Source organism: Tachypleus tridentatus, chromosome 13, assembly GCF_004210375.1.
Source record: "Tachypleus tridentatus isolate NWPU-2018 chromosome 13, ASM421037v1, whole genome shotgun sequence".
In the NCBI taxonomy this organism is placed as follows: Eukaryota; Metazoa; Arthropoda; class Merostomata; order Xiphosura; family Limulidae; genus Tachypleus; species Tachypleus tridentatus.
The window spans coordinates 162,758,374-162,781,420 of record NC_134837.1 but is presented as its reverse complement, the minus strand read 5'-3'; the positions used below and the strand labels follow the sequence as shown (position 1 = coordinate 162,781,420).

At 31.4% G+C, this 23,047-nt stretch overlaps 1 protein-coding gene across 6 annotated transcripts in view; it reads left to right on the top strand.

Annotated features, from left to right (window-relative positions):
- LOC143238864 (transcription cofactor vestigial-like protein 4) overlaps positions 1-19,331 on the top strand; it is a 47,830-nt gene extending 28,499 nt beyond the window's left edge. For 3 of the 6 annotated variants that reach the window (XM_076479453.1, XM_076479452.1, XM_076479451.1), the window contains 4 exons: positions 11,723-11,867; positions 13,990-14,441; positions 15,325-15,432; positions 17,299-19,331. In XM_076479453.1, the coding sequence (XP_076335568.1) occupies positions 11,723-11,867; positions 13,990-14,441; positions 15,325-15,432; positions 17,299-17,474 (881 nt within the window). In that variant the 3' untranslated portion in view covers positions 17,475-19,331. Of the gene's footprint in view, positions 1-793; positions 1,099-11,722; positions 11,868-13,989; positions 14,442-15,324; positions 15,433-17,298 lie in introns of those variants that run through there. The other 3 variants (XM_076479455.1, XM_076479456.1, XM_076479454.1) reach the window with 3 other exon arrangements.
- Positions 19,332-23,047: the final 3,716 nt, after the last annotated feature.

Below are 23,047 nucleotides of genomic sequence, written 5' to 3'. Positions count from 1 at the left end.
CGAGTTAAATTTATTTTTTAGCGGTTTTTTGTTTTGTTTTCTCTGTTGTTGTTCAGTAAAGTTTTAAGCCATTTTCGTAAGAAATAAAGTTTTGTCATTTCAGGGTTGATCTGTGTTCAACGTACACTTCCTGAAGCAGAAACATGATTAACAATAATTTTTGTTTCGTTCTATAAAGAGGGTTGTTTGTCCGTGAGAAAAAAATTAAACTATCCATACTGACATATAAATAAATGCCAAAGAATTTGACATCATTCTGTACAATTTGTTAAATCAAAAATTAAGACACACCTTGTAAAGTGTAAAATACACCAAGTAAACTGTAAATTTCAGACATTGTTAGTTTATTGAGTTATTTATACATGTGAAGAATTGGGTGAACGTATCAGGTCACATTACGTGTTTAATAAAACGTTTATCAAACTGATTATATTTTTTTCTAATGATTATGCATTTTACTTGCGTGTAGAGTATTTAGTGTTCACTTTGGAACTAAATCTTCGATGTAGATTTGAATTTTAAATTTCAATCAGTATATGCATTTCTCCTTTGTTGCACTATAATCGATAAATTTTCTATTTCTGTAGTTTTCTCAAACGTATTCTAACACATGGTGTACAAGTGATATTTCATTTACACAAGTCAGTCATCAGATGGCTAGACGTGCAAAGGAGAATTTTCTGTTTTTCTGGGCATTGCTCTTAGGTTCTGGACTATTGCCCCATGGTACTGACTTAAGCACATTCCCTGGGAGACTCAATCCCTCCCCAAGGCTTGAAAAATTTTAGCAACATACCCTCGACTCACGGTGGTGCTACGCGTGAGACGAGACCTAGTAACTGCAATTGTGAGCGTTAATTGTGATCGTACCGTTCCACTGTGGGCTTTGTGGCTGTAGTAAACATACAAGTGATTCAACCATGTCTGTACGCTAATTAATCTGTTCTACATAGGATATAGCTATAAAACAGTGGAGAAAGTGAATATACGTTACGGTTAAATATACTGATCAGTGTACTTAAAGTATAAAAATACTTTGAAAGCTTGTGCACTTCCGCAGCGTTAATTTTGCTATAATTTTTGTAAACGATATGAAAGGTAGGAGAGTTTGATTGTATGTTGAAGATGGTAATTTAGTAAAAATAGTTTACTCTTTATCTCCAGTGTCATCCAACAAATTAACCCCTGCTGTTGAGTAAGGATTGATTCTCAAATAAAGCGCGCTAAATGGTTTGTGAGGGACGGGCCTCGTGGACCTTGACTTTTTATGTAAGATAAGATATTGCTAATGGATCATTACAGCAAATATTAACATTTCACACGATTTTAAATACTCAAAACGGTGGAACTTTTTATGTACGTTTATGGTAGACGTGTTAAAAAATAATAGAAAGGAACTGCTATTCAGGAAAAATAGAAGACGCAAGTAAAACTGGTTCTTAATTGAAAATAATAAAGCTTTATGATTAGATTGGTGTCGCCATCTACAGGGTGGCTCAAATGATAGTTACCCCCCATGTTTAATCTTTTCTCAATGGATAGGACTTGATTTATAGCATTACAACACGTTGATCAGTTTTTCTGACATAGTATTTACATATTCTCAGTTTCTCTTACGATTATCTGAAACATTTAAATTAAAAATAATTGATTGGTATGCTGCTCTAGGGCATCTAACTTTAGGCCACCCTGTACTGTATAACTTTTTCTTTCTTGGAAGAATTGTGTACACTAAGTGGTTTACTGTGTAGTCCACACTAATAAAATGGTTTGAAACTTTCTTCGAATACTTACTTTGTGCTGATTTTCAAAGGTGCACGTGTTTTATAAATTATTTTCAAAGGTATTGGTAATGTATATATTTTAGAAGCACTGAGCACTGGTTGAAACTGTACGCAAGTGACTGGATATTAGGTCTGGTTCAAATCGTTACGTTAGATTCTAATCTAACACTGTTATTGATGTAGTAAGTTATATTTATAAAAACTGACATGAAAAAATCCGAAAGCTCCTACATTTTCCAAACCTAGACTGTTCAGTATGTGTTAGGTTTATGATACTAAATTTAACTAGAACCTTCCTGTGCATGTGCGTTTCCGTATTTTACTTCTTACGTTTTAGAAATATTGTGTCCCTATAAATCAGTTTTTGTTCTTGTTTCGATTAAAACGTGTTTTTGAGGAAAATTTAATTTTCTTTTTATCACAATGTTTAGAGTTGTGTATAATAAATTAAACGGTTTTTCACAGCTAGTTTTTAATGGCTCGTGTTCTTAACATGAGCGATGAAACTATACCATATTATAAACTATAAGGTAGAATGACGACACATGACTATGAAACAAGACAATATATTTTATCCTTTAAGTTAATAACTGTATTTTGAATCTACCGTTTATTTCACAAATGTAACTGAATCTAGTCGTTAAAACTTTGTATGTTCAGAGTTTCCAACAATTTACGTGTTTATAATGATCACTGTTTTTGGATGACAAATACTGTAGTGTTATTTAGAAGCTGTATGTTTTAGTTTTTGGAACACGAACTTGCATTGTTTCTCTCCAGCAACCGAATATTTTTCTGTTGGCGGACATAATGCGGTCGAAGTACTATTATGTAAATTCCTTTTCGAAAAGCCTGAGAGATTGAATAGAGACTGTAGTGTTAAAAAATAGAAGAGGCCTAGTAGTAGTGTCCAATGGCAATTGTAATTAATATTTGGTGTAGTTTGATCTTGTTTGTCTAAATTTTGGTTTCATTTACGGTACGATTAATCTGTTGCATTTGGTTAACATAGATCGACATTTAATCAGACAAACATTAACTGTATTTTATATAACTTTATTACAAGATTATGTTAAATCCTATACATGTGAGTTTGATCTCCAATTTACGCACTCTGTATATCATGAATTCTAACTCCTAGATAATTTAAGAGTGTGAAAATCTATATATTATTTATCTATTACATATAAATTTGTCTGTTTTTACGTTTAAAAAATCAAGTTTTGAACGATATTAAAATATAATAATCCGTTAAAGTATAAATTCATATTCTGTAAGTTTTCAGATCTGAGCCCATGTATCAGGGCTTCAGGGCTGGTTTCGTAGACTTGCATGATAATTGGCATGGACATGTAAGAATCCTTTAAAACAAGTACCTACATTTAGATTTTCTGTTTTCATATTGGGGTCATAAGTAAGAGTGCGAAGTTTTGGTGACTTAAGATTGGTTACATAGATTTACTTATAGTTAACAAAAACGTTTGAAGGTTCTTTCAAAATTGTTTATTTTTGTAGTTGTTCCCTTGAGTTTTCATAGGTCTGTTTATTAGTATGAAGTAATTCACATTAAATTTACTCGTAAGTAAATTTAGCTTTCCTAACTTGCATGATATGTATCTCATACGTTTGCTGTTAAATTAAACGTAAAATTAAAAAGTTGTGACATAGAAATGTACGACGACCTTATGTTATCACGATATTAACGTATACTTTTACTGAATTTTCTTGGTTAAACATATATGCAAGAGTAAAAATATGACCGACACTTTATGTTATCGTAATACATGTCAAATATATACCTGTATACTTTTGTTAATGCCTTAGGTTAGTTTGTACATAAAACCTTTGTTCATTCGCGTGTGTTTTTATTAGTGTTGTGTAGATCTGGTTGAATAAGTTGTCGGAGAAATACTGTAACGGATTTTGTGACTCACCACGTACAAACTAGGGTTAAACTCTCCTACGGACGACTGCTTTTTGTGTGTTATTTGGTAAACGGCGTTACGGTCTCTGTTAGAACGTCAAACAATAATGCAGTAATATTCCTACGGCTATCTGTGATATTTACATGGTTTAGGCTTATTGATTACACTTCCATGACGGTCGTATATTCCAGTTAAATGTTCAGTACCTATCATTTCCTAACTATGGGTATTAATAGTGCATTAGGTTCGAATTAATTACAGTTAAGAAAAGAGGACTTTGTAGGATAAAAAGAACATCCTTTACCCTAACTGTTAAACTTTTTGGAAAACCTACAATATAAAATTTTAACGTGTTAAACACCAAAAACATCGATCCGACTAGATAAACTAATTTTTATATGAAAGAACAGCCATTAACTATATATGTATTCCGTTCTCTTCCTTCATACGGTTATTATTCTTACCAAAAATTGTGCTTATGCCAAAGTTTAGGTTTTCGAACTATACCTTCACTACAAAAGCATAAAATGTATTGATATTTTGTTAACTCTGTTGAATGAAGGATTTTTAAATACCTTACTTTACCTCATTATGTTTATCTATCTAACCTGTTTTTCTCATCTTATATAAACTGTGATCCTCTGTACTCAGTTGAGATTTTGAGTGCTTGCTGTCATGAGATTGAATTTACAGTTGCAGTAAATATGCGACAGGTCGCTTTTGTAAAGTGTTTTACGTTGAAAATATTTGTATTTGTTTCGAATTTCGCATAAAACTATACGAAAGCTGTCGACCTAGCCGTCCCAAATTTAGCAGTGATATACTAGAGGGTAAGCAACTATTGAAGACTACCTACCGCTAACTCTTGAGCTACTCTTCTACTGATTGTTACATTATAATGCCCCCAATGTTGAAAGGGCGAGCGTGTTCAGTGTGGTTGAAACTTATTTCAACAGATCCTTTTTTAGCTATGAGATTCGTTTTAAAAAAAATGTTATGAATACTGTTTTTCATAGATTTATTTTGACAATTAAATTTTCTCTTTTGTCTTATGATATTTTCATACTTGCTTCTTTTTTTAAAACAATTGTAAATTCTATATGAACATTTTATTCCAGATGTGATGATGTGATTGATTTTTCATGCGTTTCCATATAAGAGTATTTCAGCTGTTCTTTGTAGATCATTAAGAATTTTTATCAATGTTTATATTAAATACAGATATATTTAGTTCAGTATTAAGCAGTTAAAAACTTGTAGGTTAATATTAAGAATGCGCCTAGTTAAAAGTACGTTTAAACACGCAGATATTATTAAAATAACTTATTTATCTGTCGTACCCACCCTACACTTACATGGCTTGTTCAGCCAGAACAGCGAGGTACAGTATAAGAAACACTGAACTGCGCTTGCGCTCTAGGCCTCCAGTTCATCCCCTTTCGTAGACCGGCCACGGGTGTTGTATACAGTGCATTCTTTTAATGCCGTGGCGATGTTGCAGGAATGTCTGGAATGGCACGTGTACTGCAGCTGAGAGGGTGCATAGCTCGTGTCATTTGGGCTGGGCTAAGCCACTGCGTGGCAGGTGATACGTGTGCCTTTGTCTGTTGCTTAGCTGTGGCTTGTGGAACTCTCGTATTTTTCTCTCTCCTGAAGACAAACTACTGCAGAAGAAACGAATAGGCATTTTTGGCGAATATAAACTCATGCCTATTTACAACAGAAGTAAAAATACCCAGTGATTGATTACTGATATTTCAAGACAACAACTGCTTTAGACTTTGAAGAGTAACAATAAGTATACACTGAAGTCATGAACAAATTGTATCAAATTTAATTATATGATCATTTACAGATAGTTATAATCCTGGATCTTGAATTTGGTCTCTTTATTGTGTGAAAGTCGTTATTTTAAATAGAAAAATCATTTTTAATAATTAGAAAATTGTCAACTTTTGTTTGTTTTTAATTAATTTGAAATCCACTAAAGACATTTTCGTCATTAAATTTTCTATAGATGTAGCTATTTAGCGTATGTTTGGCTGTTTTATGTTTGTTAAATCCAGTAAACAGAGGGAATGTAACGATATTCTGTAATCTTTAATTATGTATTTACCATAGAAAAAATATACATTTCTTCATATCATTGTAGCTAATAAAACCCGTAGATGAACTTTAGAACCAGTTTATTATCTATCATATGGTTGAAACCGAACTTAATTCTTGAAATAAGTATTATACTTCACTTATTATGTTACAAAATGATAATTGGTTATGTAAAAAAAGGAGAGGGTGATTTGTCTTGAGATAATTAAATTGTTGAAAGAATAAAGAGTAACATTTTGCTTGCTGCAATGATGGAGGGGGGAGTTGCAACAGTTACATTACTTATAAATTACGTCGATAGATGGCAGTAACTGGATTACATTGAAAGTGCAATTATTGGCTGCTATTGTAAGGGTTTTTTGAATAACTCATTTCCCATACAACATCAGTTACAAAATAACTGGCCCGGCCTGGCCAAGCGCGTAAGGCGTGCGACTCGTAATCTGAGGGTCGCGAGTTCGCGCCCGCGTCGCGCTAAACATGCTCGCCCTACCAGCCGTGGGGGTGTATAATGTAACGGTCAATCCCACTATTCGTTGGTAAAAGAGTAGCCCAAGAGTTGGCGGTGGGTGGTGATGACTAGCTGCCTTCCCTCTAGTCTTACACTGCTAAATTAGGGACGGCTAGCACAGATAGCCCTCGAGTAGCTTTGTGCGAAATTCCAAAAACAAACAAACAAACAAATACAAAATAACTGAAAATTGACACTCCATGCATAAAATGCTATAAAAGATTGAAATATAAATATCATACGCGATATATTAGGTACATAAGAAATATTATTGCATGTATTAATATCAAACACAGAAACTTGACTGAATTCGCTAAGACAGTTTCATTTGCATTATAGAACGTATATGGTTCTGTTCTTATAATTTTGACGGAGAGTGAGTGAAAACTACTTACGTTGTCGTAGGTTCTCCTTTTCATGTTCTTGAAATGTTATGCTTTTGAGGTCAGGATGGTAAATATTATTACAGTTATTATAGTATTAACTAATGTATGCAAACAAAAGTCGGAAATATTGAAGCTGTACTATCACCTGAAAACTTCATAAATCTGTCCCTTTTCATTGTTTTAGACAATATAATGGTTTTTATAGACATGTGTATTGACAATTTACCCAAGTAGCTATGAGCGAATCATATTCTTCTAGTATTGTTGGATGAAAATACTTGTATAATTATCCTAGGCTTGATGGAAAGTAGCTTGATCTGTCGTTATTCATACGTGTTTTGAATGTAACATGTTATGCCTTGTGAAGCTCTCTTACAATTTCATATATGGAACGAAAACAACTTTTTTTTTCTCACGTTCATTAATATTAGCTACTTATCAAATGTTGCTGTGTGTCACGTAATATTCAGGTGGTATTTTATTATGTCCTGTGAATCACGTGATACACAGGGCACAGATAAGGCTGATTAATCGTTAAACCTTATGGGTTTTTTTTTAACATAGATTAATGCATAATATAAATGGCTGTGCTTAGAAAGAACAGTTCGAAATATCGTTACTGATATGTATTATTTTTATTTGTTGTTATATCGGTAAAATATTTTTCAATAAAACATTTGAAGTACCAGTATGTGATGATGTAAGCTAATATTTCCATCTAGTTTGTTCTTCATTCATTTTTCACGATTGAGTAAATTCATTAAACGCGGCAGTTCTTAACTCAAAGGGGAATATTGAATTTTGTGAATTCTTTTATTTACTTGGTTCGCTATTTTCTATTCTTGCTAATTAAAACACTTGGTCGTATTTATTAGCACTGAAAAGAAGAAAAACGCGTGTAGATAAATTTGTTTTCGTGTTTAAAAGACGCTGTTCTAAAAACTTTTATCACAATATCGTATTTTAAGAGTTGGGAAATTGTTGGCGTCTTGTTATTGGAAGATAGCTAATATATACGTATAAAGAAACGTATTTTTGTGCATATGCATACCTTATTTTCTTAGAGGAACATTTAGGTTAATAATTAATATCATAAATCTTTTTTACAGAAATGTTTATTACGATTCAAATATTAATATTTTACAACAGCTCAAAAATTTGTAATTATGTTTAAAATGTGTCGCCTTAAAATTTTCAGTCACATCTTATATTTTTTATAAATGCTAAAACTTTTCAAATATACTTGACAATGAAAAATGAGTAAACACGTTTTTTTTAGTCTTTTCGGGAAAGTAAAACCAAAATTCGCTGCATTCATTCAGGAATGTGTAATTTTCTTAGAGGGGGTCGCTTTAAGAGGCCTCACAAGAGTTTGGTGCTATTTAATATGCTACTTCGAGCGGCATTTCTTTGATGCACCAGTTTCCTATGCATGCCAAACGTTCTTGAAATTGTTTGGCACGCTCGCAATTCGAACGCCTCTGGTGATGGAAGCAGATGTTTTTGGTGCTTTATTCTTAGTTGAACAGTTAGGGGAGAAAAGGAGCTAGTTTATTTATAACATTATTATAACAACGTCATTATCTTGTTTACTTGTTCCGCATTCAGTCTGTTTTTGTTTTGTTTCTGTAGTTTTTTTAACAAAATGTGAGAATAGCATAAGTTGTGTGACCAGTATGTCAGTAATATACTTCTATTCTGTGTGTGGATGTTTTTTTTAAATATATATATATATATATATATATCTAAGTCTCTTTGTCTTCAACTTTCTTATGTCTGAGAATATATTTACGTCCGCGAGAATGTAAGTTACGAAAATAAATTAAAAGTATGTTTACAGTTTTTCGTATATGGGTCAAGAAAAAAACCTTTTAAAATTCCCCTATTACTTCAGCCTAAAATCGTACAAACATTGTCCTGGTTTCGGAAAAGTGTGACCCGGCATAGCCAGGTGGTTAAGGCACTCGACTCGTAATTTGAGGGTCGCAGATTCGAATCCTCGTCACACTAAACATGCTCGAGCCTTTCAACCGTGGAGGCGTTGTAATGGGACGATAAGTTTTATTATTCGTTGCTAAAAGAGTAGCCCAAGAGTTCCCTCTATTCTCACACTGCTAAACTAAGGATGACTAGCGCAGATAGTCCTCGTGTAGCTTTGCGCGAAATTCTAAACAAACCAAAGGGAAAAGTGTTTGCATAAGACTTTTCAAAATTATCACCATAAAAGCCTTGATGTTGTGAGAAGACATCCCAAAGCGTCATATCGTAACTTTTATCGGGTTTATTAGAGCGCTAAAAATTGTATGTAGAGATTAAAACTCAAAATGGCAACATTGTTTTGCGTACATTTTACATGAGACTGAGTTAGAAACCAGAGTTCAGTAACTCTCAAAATTCGAATTATTGTATCATTGCTGTGAAACCAATTTTTTTCGAAAATATGTGCAGTTATTGTGCGCATGAACGTATTTATTTGTTAATGATCAGCATGTTTTAAGTAAAGACAAAAATGACCTTATGGTGTATTTTTAACTATGTATGTTTGTGTGCAATACACTCCTGATATCATAATACATTTCAGATATTTTTGTTATACTGTGTAAATGCCAAAATAAAAATTGATTACTCTGAACCAGCATATTCTCATGCAATCAGAATTTTGATACAGTACTAAGGAACACTAATTCTCAAAATACATAAAGTAAATATGCACAAATATTAACTGAATAATGGGTTTATTATATTCTAACTTCCTAGTGGTAGAATATAATTTAGTTTCCTGTCCCAAGTAGCTAATAATTTTGTTTTCTGGCTAGCCTGTTTAAAGGACTTGCAGATATATACTATATGTTAATTTGTCGCAAAGAGTACTATAAAAAATTATTCTAATTTATATTGCCTTTGTAAAACATTTTTGTTTTTACATAATTACATTATAGGAACTTATGATCTCATTTATGATTACTTTCACATAAGGCCTGGCATGGCCAGGTGGGTTAAGGCATTCAACTCATAATCTGAGGGTTGCTGGTTTGAATCCCCATCGCAACAAACATGCTCGCCCTTTCTGCCATGGGGGCATTATAATGTTTCGGTCAATCCCACTATTCATTGGTAAAAGAGTAGCCCAAGAGTTGGCAGTGGGTGGTGATGACTAGCTGCCTTCCCTCTAGTCTTACACTACTATATTAGGGACGGCTAGCACAGATAGCCCTCGTGTAGCTTTGCACGAAATTCAAAAACAAACAAATGAACTTTCAGATAACTTTTAATGATGCCATTTTGAGGTACACTGTGCTATAACTGATAGCAGGAGTTTGTAGGAAATGTTTCAAATATCACCAAAAATGTTGATAGTTATTTTGTAATGAGACTGTTATATGTAGTATTTGTGATGTTTTGGCATTAACAAATAACAGTATAGCTGTTTGATTTAACTAACAGACTTAAACTGTGTATTAGTAGGTTTATTAACCACTTTTCAAGAATGATAATTTTAAAAAAGTTCAGCTAACATTTCTGTACATTGTGCTGATACTGAAAGTAAATTATATTTTATACTGTGTAGTGGTCCAGGTACAAAGTTGTCTGTTAGGGAGTTAAAGACTTAATAGATCAGTTAACTTTTGGTCCAGCTTGAACTGGAGTGGTTTAAGGTTTAAGCTTCTATTAGAGAAGATAGTTTTTCATCTGTTTCAGATCATTACATTGTTGTTAACTTCTAGGTCAGTTCAAAGTAGTAGAATGGCTATGAACTTGATGTAAATATTACTGCTGTGTATTTTAATAATAACAGTTACTAACTCTTAGTTTGAATGTATTTTGGAGACTTAATACATCTAGGACTCTTGAGGAATTGCATTTCATAACAAAAGTTGAAAATTGTAATTACTTTACATTTCACAGTGTGAGGGGAAAAAAAAAACAAACTCTGACACAATGGTTGTGAGGTTAGAAGACATAAAGAATGGTTAAGCAAATCTTAATGGCATGTTCTTAATGTACATAACCTGTGATTTCTTGGATCATTTCAAGTTTAATAATGTCGGTGTCTTCATGTTTTATTGTAGAAAAGGATAATTGCTTTATTAGTGTTAAAAGCCTGTTATTGGAGAATTAGCTTTATCAAAAAAATCACCTGTTGCTTAAACTTTTAGAATCCCTTGAAAACAAAGCAATTAGAATATCTTGTGTGAAATATTAAAAGAAAAGAATACCTCCAAAAATCTAGCAGTAGAAACATTATAGCTCATGTCAGTAAATGGTTTTGCCTATTTTAAAAACTTGTTTTAGTGTTTAACTGCTGTCTGTTGACAAAACTGATGCTGCTAATAACATAACAATGGTAATCCAACTTGATGTATCTGTATAATTATTTGTGAATTAACTGTATAAAATTTACAAATGAGTTTTGGAGTTTCCAAACATCCTGGAAATTAACTTTGAAATTTTCCAGATATTCCTGTAAAGCAGAGAAAAAGTTTCCATGAAACTTATTTCTTTATGAAATAACTTATCGGTTTAAAAACAATCAATAATTTTGATGAACAAATTTATGTAAAATGTAGTTAAGTAAATAAAATAAAAAATGCAACTGAAAAGACATGAAATTAGCATAAATATGTATGTAAAAAGTGTCATGAAAAATATATTATAAACTAAGTTGGGAACCCTTAGTAATTTGCTTGGTAGATAAAACAATTATTTATAAGAAGAGAAGCTCATTTCATTATGTCATGGCCTTCCTCTCTTTACTGTTGCAATCAGAAAATAAACTTTTATTGATTGAACTGTTTAGTTGGATGTAGATTTACTTCTAGTATAAGTTGTCAAATTGATTTAGAGTATTGTGTGATAAGTGAGACTCTATGAGTAAGATTGAAATATATTCTGCTTTTGCTTAAATCTTTATTTTTTTGTAAAAGCTTACATCTGTGTCATTAGAAATTCCCAATTTCTTCTGAAACTTTTGGCATTTAGTATAAACTTTATTTTTATTTTTTGTTCCAGAAGAGAGTAGAGTTTTAGATGATTCCCAGATTCCCCCTTCATCCAAGGAACTTCCCACCAAGAGCCATAAATTGAAAAGAACAAAAGAAAGACGACACACGCTTGGAGGGAAACCAAGAAATAAAAAATCATCTTCACCACATTTGTAAGTGGATATCTGATAACATAAGTACAGAGATCATTAATAAAATTTTTTTTAGACTCATGGCAAAAAGTTCAGGTTTTTTGTAGTTGGCTTGAAGAAAACTTGCATCCAGAAGAGAGTAGAGTTTTAGATGATTCCCAGATTCCCCCTTTACCTCTAAGTTATTAGGCATATTTTGTACCATGATCTTCAAATACTGTTGAAACTGCTCTTGAATATTGTATTTATTGTCCATTTTAATCTTTTACATATAAACAAAAGCATATTATTATTATTATATACAGGCTACTACATATGGGTACTTAGTGTGAAAATATTCATTTAGCAATTAGGACCTCAAATTTACATACATTCAATGTCTTGTCCATTTGCTACCAAATGCAGTTCATCTTTCAAAAGCACTCGGCTTATAGGGTTTCTGTTTCATTTTAATCTTTTAATATGATAACTTTAGCTGCTTCTCAGTTAAGTGTTCATAAAACCAATTCTTAGTTATTTTTTAATTGGACACTGCTACAATTAAATCTTAGCATTTCCTAAGTTAAATGGTTATAAAACACAACCGTAGCTACTTTTTAATTGAATACTCACAAACTAGACTGAAACTATTTTTAAAATTTATCATTCATATTATCAAACCGAAGTGGTTTCTAAGTTGAATGCTTGTAAAATTGAGCTTTAGCATTTATAAGCTTCATGTCCAAACTTTCAAAATTGTCCTTCTTATGTTTATGCTTTTTTATTTAGTTTATGGAATTTAGTTTTTGATGTACCAAATACTTTGTAAAAAAAAAAACTACATCAAAAGATGTGAAATTTATTAATAATAAATTATTGAAAAATTGAGTGAAATTGGAGATCATTACTGTAGGTGATTTTTGCTTTTTGCTATATTATTATACTTGATTTGTACTACATGCTACACCACTGAAGTAGTTTGAGCTAAATAAGAGAGAACAAAATAAGTGCAACTTACATTTTGTATGGTTAGGAAAATCTTTACAACTCTAAGGTAAGAGAATAACTTCTACATCTTATTCACCAATTAAAGTGTGATAATTTTCACAGCTCATTTAAGATGTAAGCAAACATTCTTTATATTTAAAAACAGTATAGTCAGTCATGTAATGTACTTTAATACATTTTCTATGTGTTCAAGACACTAATCAGATGGTGTATTTGTGTGTGTGTGTGTATATATATCCTACATGTGCGGAATATTATTTTGGACAAATAATTGGTAGATTCTTATCATAAGATGCTAATATTGCTGTATTTAATAAGTAATATCACCACCATTGCAGATTATCAATTGAGAAGATGTAACATAATGATCACATTTAAGCATTTCATAGTTAATGAAGCCAGCATCAATCATCAATATCCATCAAAGTGAGATAATACAAAATCTATGACCTATTATAAATTAAAACTTTAGCTCATGGAAGAACTTATTACTCATTTAAACAAAACAGTTAAGGTAGCAGATTTATTTTAAATCAGTCCAATTTTCCTGAGAAATGTGTTGACTTAAACACACAAGTTTAAGATAATTGTTGGTGAAATTAATAGATAATATAATATCTTGCAATTCAATTTCTGGCATGAAACATCCATAAAGAATATATACTTTAATTATTTTCCTTCACACTCTTGAATAAATATGATCTTTTAAAAACATTTATATGAAGAAAAGAATAAGTAAGTGATGATCAAAGTTTATCAAACATAAAACAAGCCACTGTTCACATAGTTTGATTTGTTATGTTTTAAACTTAAAATACTCTGATTGTCAGATTCTGTAGGTAATGTTCAGGTGATAATAGAGCTATATAATTTCATTCCAATAAAGTCAAAATCCCTCAAGATTCTTACAATAAAAATTTTAAGTTTTATTTTTTATAATGCAAGTTTTTTGCAAATCAATATGACAACAAACAAGAAATTTCGTATGAGACGATAGTGTGGAAAATTGCCAACATCTGAAATTCTGTTTTCACCATAATACACAACTTTGCATTTGGTGTTTTAAATATTTTTGTACAATTTTGTAATTTGTTGAATTTGTAAAATATTATCTAAACTAAAGATAACATGTTCTTACTTTCACATTTTGGAACAGGAATATTGGAGCTTCAGAGTCACAAGCCGAGGGTACCCTTTCCTTCACAAAGGATCTCCCTGGGTATATTACTCCTCCACTAAACATGTCGCACAGCTCCTTCAGTTTTAGTGGTATGCTTCCAAGTTATACAAGTGGTAACGAAGTACTCTCGGGAATGGAAAGAAAACGACACTCAACACCTTACATATTTACTGATTCTGTGTCTGACTATAATCAGCCACTAGATATGACAAAAAAATGTTGTAAAAATATGGAACAACAATCGCAACAAAGAAGACCTTCAGTGATTACATGTGCTCCAGCACTGATGCGATCACATTGTCAAAGAAAAGATCATTCACCTGGTGCACCACTCTCTCCTCTACTGAGTGAAACAAGTCCCACTGGAAGTAGTTTATCTCATTCTGATGATAATGTTCAACCTGGTTATCGTAGAGAAGTGGTTTCAGGTAATAGTCAAGTAATTAAACTGAATTTTGATGTAGTAATATCACATTTTTCAGGATTAATGTGTATTTAGCAGGCATGCTTATTTTCATACGCAATGAACCAAAATTCCAAAGTCCTAATGTTAACTCAGATATAAAGATATTTATTCCTTATATAAAAAGTTGTATATTAAGGCAAAGTGTAGTACTTATAGTTTATGTAGGTGATACTATTTCAACTTATAAGGCTAAATGCACTTTACCTCATCTGTTTTCTATCAATCAGCATGCAGTAATATAGCTGACCTTACAGTTTTCTTAAGATAATAGGATTTTGTTACATATCTTTATTATAAGCAGTATTAATTAGCTCATAGTTTACTCTTAAGTCTTTATTTGATAAAGTTAGCTCAGGAACAGCATCTTGACATTTGTGGATCAGATGAAGACAAATTCATGTGTGCTAAAATGTTATTCTTGCACTCATTTTATCAAGGATTCACTTACTTAAGTTAAGAGGAAAACAAATTGCTTTATAATTTTTTACATGATTGCTATTCAGACCCTATTCATTTAGAATCAGATATTTTAAAAGGTGTTTATTTTTTAACAGAAAAAAATTTTCTTCTCTAATACTTTTTTAAATTAATGAAAATATGTTCAGTACTTTCCACTAGAGAAATTTATAAACATTTTAGTATTAGTCATGTCTAAAAACCTATATACTTCTATAAAGCCAATTAATTTTAAGTACCTGAATATCTTTTCCTATTAGATAGGGAAATAGAGATTTATTTAATGAGGAGAAACTAAAATAATTTTTTCAGTTGATCCATGAGTAATTATTAATTGACTTTAATTTTTGTTTTGATTATTATTGTTATTAACTGGTATTTTGTGTCAGGTATGTGTGACCCTGTTATTGATGAACACTTCAGGAGATCTTTGGGCAAAGATTATCCAGAATTCCTTTCTTCAGCCACTCCTACAACTCCAAGTGTATCAATTACAGGTATGTTAGTGTAAATGAACTCATTTGAACCTGTGGTATTTGATGAAGTTTTTTTAAAACTGTTTCACATCTTTTAGAATTAATCATTATTTGGAAAACCAGTACTACAACTACTGTGTTCTGTGCTCAGGACAAGATTTGAATTGCATCTGCTGTTTGTCAGAGCTTTATGCCTTTTTTTCTTTTCAACTAGAATAAGGCACTAACTGTAGGAGTCTCACCTTAATAGAGTAAACAAACATTATATAATAAAGATAAAGAATACAAAGCTAGCTTTTGAAAGGTATATCTTTCTTTATCATGGGCAAAGTTCAGTGACTTTTACTTCACAGGCTTAAATAAATTTGTGTGTGTGAGTCTATATGTACATTTTGTTCTTAACTTTCTGTTTAAATTTTGACACTTCAACATAACACCACCAAGAGTAGTATCCTGTGTGGCCTTACTTTCCTTTTTCCTAACATTATTTTCAAGTATTAGTGTATCTAAGACATAAGAATACCTTTTCTAGACACAAATTTACAGAAGTCAAGATGGACAATGTTATTTTGCTTTTATTTTGTTGGTTCTTGTAACAAGTTTTCTAGTGAATTTTTCTTGCCAAGAAATATATACTTGTTTGTGACATCTTGTAAACAAGATCTGTAATGTATTTTATCATTTTGTAATTTTGTGTTTATGAAATTTGATGTAAACATTTTATATTTGTAAATTTCAAGGGTTTTGTTTCTTTTAGCTGTTTGTTCCTGATTTTTATAAGTAAACTTCTATGAAAGATGTTGCTGCAGGTCAAATAATATTAAAAGTAGAAAAGCTACCATAAAGTTGTGCATTTCAGCACAAGCCAGGAATGATTCTGAAAAATGTTCTAGAATTTATCCCAGTAATTTCTGAAAGTTCAAACAACAAGCTTAAAATGCATATGTATATCACCAATAATGGCTGAATATTTCTTTGTTTAGTATGGGAAGTTGATGATTATAAAATTAGTATATGAAGGTTGTTTTTTTTTATAAATTATTTTGAGACCATGGGGTATTTGGCAAAATTATGATGTTTATTATGTAAAGTTTTGTTAATACCATACTTTTAAGAGCATTATTAATATTTTTTTTTACTTATACATACATTAAAATATCTAGCAGCAGTTTGCCCTTGAAAAGAAAGATCCACCTATTGAAAGCACTTGGGTTATAGGGTTTTTATTTCAAAGAAACTCGTAAGTTAGCAGTGTAATTGAATGTTACTACACTGTTAGGTGCTAGATGTTTTACAAGTGATTAACTGTATTTTAATCACAGACATAGACGCTAAATGTATTTTACATAAGTGAAAGGGTCATTTGAAGTGTGTATTGCAAATGTGATATTTTAAGGTGTATAACAGCAAACAATGATTATATTAATTAAAATTACTTAATATTGGCTTAAAATGTTTCTGTACAAGTTGTTTATTTAAAAATTTAAGAGTTTTTGGTTTTTTTACCATTAATTTACATGACATTTGTCACCTCATATTTAGTTTGCAAACAAGGATTTATAAAAATTAAAATGTTCTTACTATATTTTGATATGCCTTTTTGTTTGAGAATTAGTGAAAATACATAATTATTTAATTTGAAATTCAAATTAAATTTCTGTTCAAGAATACCACCTTTTCATAAAAACAAAATATTTCAATATGATTTGCTTTAATAGTTGTTTTTGCATACAAAAAAAATCAGATCTTCCTGTTCAGAGTAACAAAGAAATTAATGTAATGCTATCTTAATGATATTTTACAAAGAGTTATTTTCCTCCATTACTTTATCTGTAAGTTATCATTAACTGTTTTGTTAGATTGTATTTAAATTTTTGAACTTTTCAGTTGATGACCACTTTGCTAAAGCATTAGGAGACATCTGGTTAAGGCTGCAACAAACCAAACCTGGCCCAAAGGATATCACTACTGCAACAGCAGCTGCCTCAGGAACAAAAATGTCGCCACGTTCCTCCCCATCATCACCAATACTCCAACATCCCCAAGGGATTGTATCTACGTAAAATCGAAAAGTTTTGTGGTTGAATCTGATCTCTGTGTAATATATTATAGTCTTGTGATGGTTTCTTGAACAGTGAAAAAGTAAAACTGGATATGGTAGATAGAAAACTAAATACATTTGTTGCTGGATTTTTTTTTTTCAGTAAACTACCTTTTGTAGTTATTAGAGCTAAGCTTTAACAATTAATGTATGCATAAAGTGCAAATTTATTTTGCATGTTTTAAAGCAGCTTTAAAGTTAAATACTTAGAATGGCTTTACAAGACACAGTAAAGAGTGAGCAGTAATTGTTTCTTAAACAGTTTTACAAGTAATGGAGTTTTATGTATTTGGTAACTCCAAAATTAACTAGTAACAAGACAAAGGTTATTATTAGTAGGTTGTGATGCCAAACATTACATATATATTGTTTGGATAAATGCACTTTTAAATTTAAAATGTGAAGGGTGTGAGAAAATGGAAAAGTGGATGAGTGAATAATGTATATACTTTGTTGTAGGGGATCTTTCCAAGTTTTGTCTTAGAAAGATATTACTTGAGAGCAAACACAGTACAAGTGAGGAACTTGATGTTTGCGTGAATGTAATTTTTCAATAAAATCTTACTGGTGTATTGAGGGCTACAATTTATTCTGACCGTTTACAAAGAGTATAATGAATTTAAATTATATATTATACTGATAGACAGAGATAGATGGAAAGTAAGTAACTTGAAACTTACAACATAACATCATAATCCATAATTGTTATTCTTTGACTGTTTAGGTTCAATTAAAAAGATGTAAAAATGGCATTTTCATGTCATGACAGAAATTTCTAACATTTTGAAAAACATTACCCATGTTTATGCATCACATTTTCTATATATTAAATTGAACTGTTGGTTATTTCTATGATAGTGATGTCGCTAAGTGGCTTAATATTTGGCTTTGTTTGGATCACAATTTTTCTTTCATGTTTTAAGTCATGTTACTGATTGTTGAATCTAAATGTGCTAAAATGCAATTGTTATTTCTCAACAATACTTTATTCTTCACATGCTGTCGTGAATTAATTGTTGTAGGAACATATATGTAATACTTGCTGGTTTTTTTCCTACCAAATGATATAGTTTATAACAAGATGTACAAAGTATTGTGTGTGGAAGTTTGGGCTAAGAATTGAATCTCTGCTGTGTCACAAAGATTTTTAGGAACTTTGGAAATCATTTATAAATCCATTCATATAGTGCAATTTATAAAGTGATCATATAACAACTGTAATAATGAAAATTGTCATGAAAAGTAAATCTCATTCTTTATTCTATTTCTGCCAATTCTGTTAAAATAAGTTCAGAAATTAAACTGTAAATTTCTTTGCTGAATATCATGGATCTTGTATAAAGGATGATTCCTCTTTGATATTCATTATTTCTGAGATATTGTTTAGGTTTGATATACAGGTGTATTCTCTTGGTGAGTAAAAATTAATTGCCTATAGCACATTACTACATTAAATATCATATTTTAAGTTATATTTGTTATGGTCACCATCTTTGAGGTTTTGTTTAGAAATGTAGATATAAACACAAATTTTGTTTGTTGTTGTATCATTTTCAATGTTTTACTTTAAAATCTAATTAGTCACCTTGATTTTTTTCATTATTATTTTTTTCACAGTTATAATGTATTGCTGCTTAAGATGAAAACTACCACATTGTCAATGTTACTGTTGTGATAGTAGGTAAAGACGATAAACTTTTCTATAGTTATTATGATTTTGGTTATATATTAAATGCTTTAGTCTTGTTTGTAAATTGTGCACATATTTTGTTTAATAAAACATTTTCATCTTCTGCTGTTGATATGTGTAAACTTAAAATTTGGAAGACTGGTTTATTACTTTAAATAAATTATTAATTTCTCCTGGATCTCACTCAATATGCTTATCAATTTGTCATAGTCTTTTGATGATTTTTGAGTTTTACTAACAAATACCAGTTTTAAATGTAAATGCTGTTTGTTGGTATCCTGTAATGGCCTGTCCTGTGGCATACATGTTATATTCAAATATTAAAATCAAATTATTCAAAGTTCCAAATTAGTGACAAAGGAATAAAATCTTCCTATACAGTCTTGATATTTCATTAAATGTAATCCAAAACATCTTTAAGGGAATCTGCAGCATGAAATAGATTTAATAACACTGGCCTGAACTTGTAAGGGAATAGGTAACCCTCATCTAAAATTTTTTGGGAAGTCATAATCCTGGCCTCTTACTTCAGTGGAAATTTTAACCCCTTGTAAAATGCCATTACAATCAGGATTCAACAACAAAAGTACAATTTATTTATAATAACAACACTTAGAAATAAATTCAATGGTCAACAAAACACAATAAATAAACAAGTGCTTGACCAGGACTTCACACCAACAATTAATAACTCAATAATAATAATAGAATCAGAAGGAAAAAAAATAATTCAGAAAAGAAAACGACATTAACATTAAATAACTACATTTTTCAATAACCATCTTGTGACTCTTTCTGTCTGTTGGTGAGACTTATGGTAGGGTATTTATTCACAGAGTAGGTCATGAAAGTAAAACCTCGTGATTATAAATTTATTTACGCTTCTGCTCCATTATAGTATTTGTTGTTATTATTAGGGAAGTTGGTGTCGGTTTTGATACATATATCTACTAAAATTACAAATGATTTTGTAAAAGATGAGCTAGCATTATAATGCAACTAAAATTTCATAAACTAAATAAACACAGCCATAAAATAACAAAAATAGAATTTGCTATCAGAAACTCTGGTATAAAACTATAACCATAATGTGGAGCTTTGAGCCGGAACTCGGTACTTCTATCTATAGACTAGATTTCTTAGATAAGTTGTAAGCACATTTATTAATTTTTAAGTGAAGACGTTGTCTCTAACTAGAACTTTGGAAAGCCTTCTCTTGAAATAAAACTTGAAAAACAAACCTGAAACTATCGCCAAAATGATTTACGAAAGTTATAACTGATTTATAATACTTAGGGATGTGGGAATATTTACAGCCTTACTCTGAAGAAAGTTTTGGTTTAGAGTAAAGTTAAACAATGGACTCTTCACTGTGTCTGCCATGGGTATCAGTTTCTGCATTTAGCATTATAAACCTTCAAGCTTGGGACTAAACTGTGGGAAATATTAATAAAGCTAAACTAATACTTCTGTAGACGTTTTTACTGTGACACAGAACTATAAACGAAGCTGCAACATTGCATTAGAACTTTATCCCGAATCTCAAAATGTTTAAGTAACGTTATACTTATGCTCCAGATCTTTAAGAGAACAAAATTCGAGATATTGGTGACTGTAACCCTAATTTGAAGCACAAATGAAAGGCTTTCCTGGCATAGAGGACCCAGCATGGCCAGGTGGGCTAACGCGTTCTACTTGTAATATGAGTCGCGGCTTCAAATCCCCGTTGCATCAAACATGCTCGCCCTTTCAGCCGTGGAGGTGTTATAATGTGACGATCAATCCCATTATTTGTTGGTAAAAGAGTTGGCAGGGGGTGGTGATGACTAGCTGTCTTCCCTCTAAGTCTTATACTGCTAAATTAGGGACGGCTAGCACAGATAGCTCTCGTGTAACTTTGCGCGAAATTCAAAAACAAACAATCCTGGCATCGAAGGTTCAGGCGAATCAGAAATTGATTCTTACAGTCAAATAATCATGGAGTGCCTTCTAAAAGCAGCTACAGACACGATACCAAAACGACAATATATAACCACAAACAATGCATGGACACCAACCAAACAACGAAGTCAATTAAGAAGACTATTCATGGTAACAAGAAATAAAAACAGAAATTAACAACATTAGAAATAAAATTAGAGCAGAAATTAAACAACTAAAACAAGAAAAATTGGACAACTTCTGCTCTCAACAAAACAAACAAACGGACCTTAGTAAGTTCTGGCTACACTTAAAAACATTCACAAATGAACCCACTACAAGAAAATACCCAACACTGGAATATAGCAACATCTTAGCACAAACCAACAAAGAAAAAACAGAAGCCTTCAAACATCAGTTACAAAACATACAATGACTCGAACATGAACAACTATTACTATAATAAAATATACAACCACGTAACAAATAGCATAGAATTATATAAACCACACTTTCCAGTCAACATTAAAAACAGCAACACTAACAGTACATATGACTACAATACCCAACTACTCACCAAAAAAATCAAACTAAATGAACTTGAACAAGCAATCAAAAATACAAAAAACAAAGCACCGGGAAATGATGGAATACAAACAATTCTTCTCAAAAAAGGCACTCCAAAATTCTTTGACCACCTATTAGCCATATTTAATTTATGTCTATACTCTGGATACATCCCAGTTTCTTGGAAGCAAGCTATTATTTTAATGTTCCACAAAGAAGGAAAACCAGCCAATAAACCAAACAGTTATCGCCTGACCAGCTGTCTAGGTAAAATTCTCGAAATAATAATAAGCAATAGACTCTCCACATTTTGGAGATTAATTCAATATTACCAGAAGAACAAAACGGATTTAGAAAATATAGACAAACAACAGATCACTTAATTAGGTTAACTCAAACAATAATAAACAGCTTTAATAAAAAAGAATGCACTATCGCCTGCGTCCTCGGTATCGAGAAAGCATTCGACAGTGTATGGCACAATGGTCTTCGGTTCCGTATGTATGAAATGGGACTACCGCGAGGAATTATTCGCTGGTTATCAAACTTTTTGGAAAATAGAAAATGTAGAGGGAACTTTCTTGGAGTTCTTCACTCCAGAAGCTGGAGTCCCTCAAGGAGGTGTGGTTAACCCTATTCTCTTTATCATGTATGTAAATAATATGCCACTTAAAGACCCAAACCATGGATACGCGTCTCAGTTAGCTGATGATGTAGCAATTTGGAAAAGTGCCCCTACACCAGAAATAGCAACCACAACTAAATAGATTATGTGAATATTGCGAAAAATATAAAATTAAAATAAATACAGCGAAGACACAATTAGTAATATTTTCAAAATCTACGAAACATCAAAAAGTTCAACCCAAAATCTACATGAACGAAGAGCTTCTCCAAACTGTTACATCTGCAAACTTTTTTAGGGTTAACATATGATTCTAAACCTACCTGGATAAAACATGTAAATAACATAAAAACTAAAATTTGGCGAAGAATAAACTATGCTAGGAGTCTAACTGGTAAAAACTACGGAACAACACCAGAAAACATCATTAAAATATACAAGACATACATTAGACCTGTAATAGACTATGCAGCTCCTGCATGGATCAATGTAAGTGAAAAACAATTACAAACCAAACTCCAAACATTACAGAATACACTAATTACATCAGCATACAGAGTTCCTAAAACCACTTCATCAAAGTTCATGCATAATTACTCAAATACACAAACAATACCAGATAGACTTCTACGTAGTACAATAAAATATTTTGATAAAAATTTGCGAAAAAATGAGTTGTTATGCGAATTAGACAGATATTGCGTGTGTGATGAAGAGAGACCTAAACACCTCT